Source organism: Sinocyclocheilus grahami, unplaced genomic scaffold, assembly GCF_001515645.1.
Source record: "Sinocyclocheilus grahami isolate Dianchi unplaced genomic scaffold, SAMN03320097.WGS_v1.1 scaffold73.1, whole genome shotgun sequence".
NCBI lineage: Eukaryota > Metazoa > Chordata > Actinopteri > Cypriniformes > Cyprinidae > Sinocyclocheilus > Sinocyclocheilus grahami.
The window spans coordinates 1,706,850-1,715,369 of NW_015505252.1; the positions used below are offsets into that span (position 1 = coordinate 1,706,850).

Here is an 8,520-nt window from a genome sequence, read left to right on the forward strand (position 1 = left end):
AAGATTGTGTACTGTGTATATATATATATATATATATATATATATATATATATATATATATATATATATGTGTGTGTGTAAATATATATATTTCCGTTTTCATCTTAATGTTCCTCAGCAGTCATAATAGAGAATGAAGGAAAACACCAACCTGTTTGTTGAATTCTCATGTGCACATTTAGTTCTTCTTTGACAAAGAAACCCTTTCCAGACTGAGTGCAAGTATAAGGCTTCTCTCCAGTGTGAGATCTCATGTGTCTGTTACGGTTTGTTTTCTGACTGAAACCCTTCCCACACTGAGTGCACGTATAAGGCTTCTCTCCAGTGTGAACTGTCATGTGTCTATTAAACTTTGATTTCTCACTGAAACTCTTCCCACACTGAGTGCATGTGAAAGATCCTCTGGCTCCAGGTTTTCCAGCTTGTGTTTGTGTGAAATTCTGTTCAGTCTCTGAAATGACTGCATTTTCATCTTCCTTTTTAAAATGATGAGGTTTTTCAAACTGATGCTTGTCTTCCTTCAGTCCCATTGAATCTAAAATCAACATAAGCCTATTAATTTCCCATAAACTTCAAATAAAGAATAACAAATTAGAAACAAAACAAAAAGTTAACCCTTAACTTAGTACAAATCTAGTTTGTCTACTAGAACCTAGTTTTAGATGCATTTCATACAGTCAAACCAAAATGTATTCAGACACGTCAACATTTCTCACATTATCACAGTTTATTCGCTATAGTTTAGAAAATGGTAATAAAATATGAGAAGAACTCAAGAGTTAAACTGTGCCAGAACAAATTAATCTTGATAATGTCAGATAACTTTGATAGAAAGGGATGTTACAAAACATGGTCAGCTCAAAGTGTCATATCACATTTTTGGTCCCAAAATGTTATACGTTTTTCTGGTAGTCCACTGTATGAACAATTTTGGGGTGTAATATGTCACAGTTTACTTTATTTTGTTATCCTCACTTACATAAATGAACTTTAGTGTCCTGCACCCACTTGTCAACTTCAGGGATCTTATCTATTCACAATCAGCTTGTAACACTCCAAAGAGAAAGGAAAACTTGAAATCGCATCATATGACCCCTTTAAAGAATATCTGCATGGTGTCTGAATATTTTTTGGTTTGACTGTATATATATATGTTAGTTTTAACTTAATGTTCCTCATCAGTCATTAAAGTGAATGAAGGAAAACACAAACCTGTTTGTTCCTCTGTATCTTTCATTCTGCAGGGTTCTTCACCGCAAGAGCTGAATAAAACAGTATAAAATGCGCATTAAAGTCTCATCCATAAACACTCTCTCCACTACAATATTATAACATACTCAGCGAATTTCACAAAATATGTGTTACAACGAACAGTAGACAAATATATACACACCTTATGCCTTCTCGGGGTGCTGTACAAATGTACAATCCGTCTTTCTGTGAACGAGTTCTGATCAGCCGTGATGTGATGGAGCGTGGCTCTCTGGAACCTTCAGACAGAGAAGCGTAACAATGTAACAATGTCGCCGCTGCTGCTGCTTTGGCTGTAGGCTACGGTTTTATACCGTCTATGGCTGTATGCAGGGAAGGAGACCAAAGTCGTTTTTTGAATGGATGTCACTGGAGGAGAGGCTTCACTACGCTGAATAAACAGCTTTTGTTAGGAAACAGATTATCAATTAGTGAATTGACAGCCTATCGGCTAATCTTAAAAGAAAAAGCCATTAAACAATAGGTTTGAGATGAACCAAATCTGCGCAGAACTGGTCACTGAAAGATGCTTGCCGCGCAGGGTTGCCATATTTTCACTACAAAACCCGCCCAGAATTGCTGTAGCCTTTGGATAAGGGCCCCCCGGTAAAAATCGCATTCCAGGGGTAAAATACACGTTTTTTGGAGGGGCTCCCCTGGTATAATTCGCATTCCAGTGACTAAATATCACGTTATTGGGGTCGCTTCAACATGCGGTCATGAAAAACAACCCGCGGAAACAGTGTTGAAGTCGCCCCCAATTTCGCGTGAAAACCGCGGACTTGGCAACACTGGGATCGTTTGAGATTAGCAAAATCTGCGCATGCGCGGTCAACACGAAATGAACGAATCCGAGCCTGCCTCCCAATGTGCACACTATCCATCCTAAATTATACGCGATATTAGTCATTTACTATTTAAGGCAGATAGGGTGGATAGTGTGCACATTGGGACGCAGGGCGAGTCTGTCCTCGCTTGGCTCATATATGTATGTATGTGATATATGTATGTATGATATGATATACACTACCAGTCAAAAGTTTTTGAACAGTAAGATCTTTAATGTTTTTTTAAAGAATTTTCTTCTGCTCACCAAGCCTGCATTTATTTAATCCAAAACACAGCAAAAGCAGTAATATTGTGAAATATTTTTACTATTTAAAATAACTGTTTTCTATTTGAATATATTTTAAAATGTAATTTATTGCTGTGATGCAAAGCTGAATTTTTAGCATCATTACTCAGTCTTCAGTGTCACATGATCCTTCAGAAATCATTCTAATAGCCTATGCTGATTTGCTGCTCAAAATTTATTAAAATTATTATGATGTTGAAAACAGCTGAATAGAAAATGTATCGAGTTTAGATTTAAAAAATGTAGTGCATCCTCTTTCCTTCCCTCGCATCCTGAAGGGGTGGAGCTAAGACCCGAGGAAAGGAAGCGAGGATGCACAAATAATTTGAGAAGCACCCTGTGAGTAGGCCTACATTCATTTTTCATCTATTGGTAAAAAATACATCTGACAACGTATAATTGCATTGAGCTCGACCAGTGTCCGATTCAAAAACGAATGAGTCATAAGAGTCGGTTCATTTCAGTGAATCAAAAATGCTTACAGAATCAATTCGACTCAGAGATTGAATTGTGAATTATTACTTTCGTCACGTGCGAATTGAAATGAAAAAGGAAAAACGTATGAAGCACGATACTCACTAGTAATTTACATGACAAAGTGTAAATGTATCCATCTATTGAATGTGACCCAATAGTTAAATGCTCATATCAGTGGTTTGCAAACTCTTCCTTTGTCTTTACTTCTCACACATTCACAGGGTTAATGGATGTCTGATTACAGAAATCAACCCTCATTAATAATCTTTCAGCTTCACTCTGAGCTGCTGTGAGAATTGAAGAACTGATAGTGTAACAGTGCTGGAAATCTAGAGCTTATTTCTGATTATAAATGATGACACTTTTGAGAAGATAAAGACTAAACTATAATTTAAAAATAGCAGTTAATGTACAGTAGATGAACATGACACACATTTGATGTTTGTCATTATTTAGAGTCTGGATGAAAGAAAGCGTTTAAACAAATCTCTGTCTCTCATCATTCATTCATGCATCCCATTTGTAACTATTTCAAGTGCACCCTTAGTTAAATCTGTGATGTTAAACTTAAAGTTTAATTGTTAAACTATATGTTATTTGATAAACTTTGTCTAAACTTGTTTTGATTAAATATCAACAATGACATTATACCCATTGCAATACAATATAGTCACCGTTTATTCTATTTTCTGTTCTAACTGAGATTATTTCAGTCATTGTAAGCAGATGGTGGTGATAGAAGTGTGTCTGATGATTTAAATACATTTTATTTTACTAGTATTTAATTGATTTTGGTTTATCTTTTTTTCCCGTTGTATAAATTATAATAAATACAATTGTTTCTAAATGACTATTTGATTAATACACTTAAAGCTGGCTGATTGAGAGTGATTGTGAGTGTTTGAGCATCTGCTAAATGAGCACAATTCACACCTTCAGTGAAGCCGCTCCACAGCCGTTCATGAGAGTTTAAATGCTGGAGAATATTCCCATCTTCCCACAGCTGAAGAAGAAGCAAGCAGGAGGAATTACTCCAGGAGGAACTACTGGCATACTGTTGGAAAGATGGAGCTTGAGGAAGACCCCTGCAGAATGAGAGATGAAGAAACAGAGGAACAAACAGGTTGGTGTTTTCCTTCATTCTCTTTAATGACTGATGAGGAACTGACAAAAAAACCTGAAAAAAAATAAATAAAAATTGTTCCCTCTAAATTTTGACCATGAGGAGTTGTGACTATACAGGTGCAATAAAAATATTAGAATATCCTGAAAAAGTTTTTTTTTTTTTTTTTGGTTACTTATAAATTTTCATATATTCTAGATTCATTACATGTAAAGTAAAAACATTTCAAAATTGGTTTTGTTTTGATTTTGATGATTAAAGCTCAAAATATTAGAATATCCTGAAAAAGTTTTTTTTTTTTTTGGTTACTTATAAATTTTCATATATTCTAGATTCATTACATGTAAAGTAAAAACATTTCAAAATTGGTTTTGTTTTAATTTTGATGATTAAAGTTCATTACATGTAAAGTAAAAACATTTCAAAATTGGTTTTGTTTTGATTTTGATGATTAAAGCTCAAAATATTAGAATATTTGCTAAGATCAATCAAAAAAAGGATTTGCAAAACAGAAAAGTTCAAGTTCTTTAAAGTAAGTTCATTTCTGCACTCAATACTTGGTCGGGGCTCCTTTAGCACAAACTCCAGCATCAGTGAGGAGTGGCATGAAGCGATCAGCCTGTGGCACTGCTGTTGAGCCTTCAGCTCAGATCGACTGTTTCTCATCTTTCTCTTGAATATATCCCATAGATTCCATATGGGCTTCAGGTCAGGCATGTTGGCTGGCCAATCACGCACAGTAATATCATGGTCAGTAAACCACTAGGAAGTGTTTTTGGCACTGTGGGCAGGTGCTAAGTCCTGCTGGAAAAGGAAATCAGCATCTCCATAAAGCTTGTCAGCAGATGGAAGCATAAAGTGCTCCAAAACCTCCTGGTAGACGGCTGCATTGACTTTGGACTTGATAAAACACAATGGACCAACACCAGCAGACGTCTCAGCACCCCAAATCATCACTGACTTCAGAAACTTCACACTGGACTTCAAGCAGCTTGGATCCTGAGCCTCTCCAGTCTTCCTCGATACTCCAGACCTTGATTTCCAAATTAAATGCAAAATTTACTTTTATCTGAATAGAGGACTGAGCAAAAGTCCAGATCTTTTTCTCCTTAGCCCAGGTAAGATGCTTCTGATGTTGTTTCTGGTTCAGAAGTGGCTTGGAAGCCCTTTTCCTGAAGACGTCTGAGCGTGGTGACTCTTGATGCACTGACTCCAGCTTCAGTCCACTCCTTGTGAAGCTCTCCCAAGTGTTTGAATTGGCTTTGCTTGACAGTATTCTCAAGCTTGCAATCATCCCTGTTGCTTGTGCACCTTTTCCCAATTTCTTGCTTCCAGTCAACTTTGCACTTAATATGCTTTGATACAGCACTCTGTGAACAGCCAGCCCTTTCAGTAATGACCTTCTGTGACTTACACTCTTTGTGGAGGGTGTCAATGATCGTCTTCTGGACAATTGCCAAGTCAGCAGTCTTCCTCATTATTGTGGTTTCAAAGAACAAGAGATACCCGGAATTTATACTGTAGAGATGGTCATTTAATGAAGCTCAAATGTAAATGTTCTAATATTTTGAGATACTGGATTTTTGACTTTCATGAGCTGTTAGCTCTAATCGTCAAAATTAAAACAAGCAAAACAACTTTTGAAATGCTTTACTTTACATGTAATGAATCTAGAATATATAAAAGTTTCACTTTTTGAAATAAGTTACCAAAAAACCCAGATATTTTTCACTTTTTCATGATATTCAAATTTTTTGAGATGCACCTGTATATTTTGTGCTTTAATTTGTCCTTCTTTATTTAAATAATGAGAATGTTATTTGTTGATTTTAGACCCAATGGAAGTGCATGAAGACAAACAACATCAGTTTCAAAAACCTCATCGTTTCACGAATGAAGAAGGAAAGGCAGTAATTTCACAGACTGAAATGAATTTCACACAAAAACAAGCTGGAAAAACTGGAGTCAAAGGATCTTTCACCTGTTCTGAGTGTGGAAAGAGTTACAGAGATAAAATAAACCTTACGAGACACATGAGAGCTCACACTGGAGAGAGGCCTTATACATGCACTCAGTGTGGAAAGAGTTTCTTTCAGACAGGACACCTAAATGCGCACATGAAAATTCACACTGGAGAAAAACCGTTCTCATGCACTCAGTGTGGAAAGAGTTTCAGAGACAGAAGCGTTCTCAAAGAGCATCTTCTCTCTCATTCTGGAGTGAGATCATTCAGCTGTGATCAGTGTGATAAAACATTTGTTGTGGCATCGACATTAAGAAAACACCTTAAACTTCATACTGGAGTGAAGCCTCACGTTTGTTCTTTTTGTGGAAAGAGTTTTGCACTTCTGCAATCTGTAAAAAATCACCAGAGTATTCATACTGGTGTGAGACCTTATGTGTGCTTTGACTGTGGGAAGAGCTTTGCTACAACCAGCAACTTAAAAAAACACCAGAAGATTCACACTGGAGAGAAACCTTACAAGTGCTCACACTGTGGAAAGAGTTTTGCTCGGTCAGGAGTCCTGAAAGATCATTTGAGAGTTCACACTGGAGAAAAGCCGTACCAGTGCTCTTCATGTGGGAGGAATTTCACCTTCTCATCTACTCTACTAAAACATAAGAAAAAGCATTGCCCAAAGTTGCCCTAAGTGAGCAAAATTCACATTCAGATCTGTCACTTTCAAGTAAATAATTTGATACTGAATGTATTTTAATTTTAAGTTTATCAGCTGCATAGTAATCATTCTGTAAAACAAAACTTTGTTTAAATGTTAAATAAATTGTTACATTAAAAGAAAAAAATATATATATAATTCCGACTGTTATTTCATATGTCAGGTTTTACAGGGTTAAAAAGATTTTGTGTTGTCTTGACTCTTGATCCTCAGAATAACTTCAATATGAAGTTATGATAATAGTTGGTCAGTGCCACAGATCTTCCTCTCGATGTCGCTGTGTGTTTTCATTTCAACCACGTGGTTCATTGATTGACTAAATAAATACAGGTAGGCGGTATGGTATTATAACAGTAAAATCAGTAAGGGAAAAAAATAACAATTTTATGAAAGGCATAGAAAGGAAGAGGTAATGTTTTCTAGATTAAGGTTGGGACACACAGGACTTAATTGCATTAACGGGGAAGCATGGAAATGGTACGTGTGATGATGAGTGTGATGTTTTAGAAACTACATGTGTTTTTTCTTTAATATATACTAGCTAAATATGATGATCAGTGTAATAGTCTTTTTAGTTTTAGCAATATAAAGAATAGGGCAGTAAGTGCTTTGGACCTTTTGGGAAAGTGTTTGAGTGATAATCAGATATATATGGCGGTTTTTAGAACTTACAGGACTAGACCACAGGATTTAGGACTAGTGTCTGAGGATGAGGATCATGATGCTTTTGCCCATCTTGCCATACAGTGAGTAGCAAGTATACAGTAGCCAGGTGGCGGTACTACTCGTAAGGAGACTCGTAAGATGATTGACTCTAAAACTGCTGTTTATCAGACTGTGAGTACATTCATTTTTTTATTTCTTCAGAAAAATCTATCTGACAACTTATAAATGCATTGAGCTCAAGCAGTGTCCAAATCACGAGTCTAGAAACGAGAACTATGTACAGCTACAGTTCAAAAACATTTGATTTCAGTGCTACTGCTTTAACATTGTCTGATCATATTACTTTCATATGACACATATATAAGACTGTGTGCACAATATTAAATATAAATGTTTAAATATGTACACAGTACAGTTATAGTCATCAAGTTGTGTATTCCAGTCTCATTCTGAAATCTCCAGTCTCACTGTATGATCACATGGAAAAGAGTGACCTGGCATTTCTGGAACAACTATTGCTTTACAGTCATTGTTCTCAATTCTGCGCATACTAGAAATGAGAACTATGTAGAGCTACAGTTCAAATAGTACAAAAATTTGATTTCAGTGCTACTGCTTTAACATTGTCTGATATAATACTTTCATATGACACATATAGACTGTGTGCACAATATTAAATCTAAATATGTTTAAATATGTACACAGTACAGTTATAGTCATCAAGTTATGAACTCAAAAATATTGGTGTTTTGTATTCCAGTCTCATTTTGAATCATTGACTGAAAGTGATGTGAAGAACATTCTAGGTGAGAAAACAGCTTCTTTCTGAAGAGAAAAACACAATGTTAGAAATCAAAACACATACAAACCAATTCTTTGAAAATGAGCGGTGAATCTCTCACCTCATCCTTAAATATCTCTCACATAAAATGATTTTCTGCAGGTCAGTATGGATGAGGAGAGACTGACAACAAATAAACAAAGATTCAGGCTACTGTTTGAGTGAATCACATCAACCTTCCTGATCATATTCCACCCCAAAATCAAAACTGCCATTACATTAAATTTTCTTCATGCTTTGAAAGATGGACTCACCCGCTGGAGATTGAAGAAAGAGATGAGTTCAAATTAGGAGAAATTTAGCATTACATCACTTGCTCAGCAATGGATGCTCTGCAGTGAATGGGTGC

At 36.0% G+C, this 8,520-nt stretch overlaps 2 protein-coding genes across 6 annotated transcripts in view; one reads left to right on the forward strand and one right to left on the reverse strand.

The window, feature by feature from the left end:
- Nucleotides 1-1,550, reverse strand: part of LOC107585664 (gastrula zinc finger protein XlCGF57.1-like) — a 7,104-nt gene extending 5,554 nt beyond the window's left edge. The window contains exons 1-3 of one of the 3 annotated variants that reach the window (XM_016272781.1): nt 1,394-1,550; nt 1,213-1,262; nt 152-535 (exon numbers count right to left, since the gene is read on the reverse strand). In XM_016272781.1, the coding sequence (XP_016128267.1) occupies nt 152-535; nt 1,213-1,237 (409 nt within the window). In that variant the 5' untranslated portion in view covers nt 1,238-1,262; nt 1,394-1,550. Of the gene's footprint in view, nt 1-151; nt 536-1,212; nt 1,263-1,393 lie in introns of those variants that run through there. The other 2 variants (XM_016272782.1, XM_016272780.1) reach the window with 2 other exon arrangements.
- The window catches only part of LOC107585667 (gastrula zinc finger protein XlCGF8.2DB-like), a 51,005-nt gene that overhangs the window by 30,151 nt on the left and 12,334 nt on the right, over nt 1-8,520 (forward strand). The window contains exons 3-4 of one of the 3 annotated variants that reach the window (XM_016272785.1): nt 3,770-3,986; nt 5,820-6,713. In XM_016272785.1, coding sequence (XP_016128271.1) covers nt 3,929-3,986; nt 5,820-6,637 — 876 coding nt within the window. In that variant the 5' untranslated portion in view covers nt 3,770-3,928 and the 3' untranslated portion in view covers nt 6,638-6,713. Of the gene's footprint in view, nt 1-3,769; nt 3,987-5,819; nt 6,714-8,520 lie in introns of those variants that run through there. The other 2 variants (XR_001609270.1, XM_016272786.1) reach the window with 2 other exon arrangements.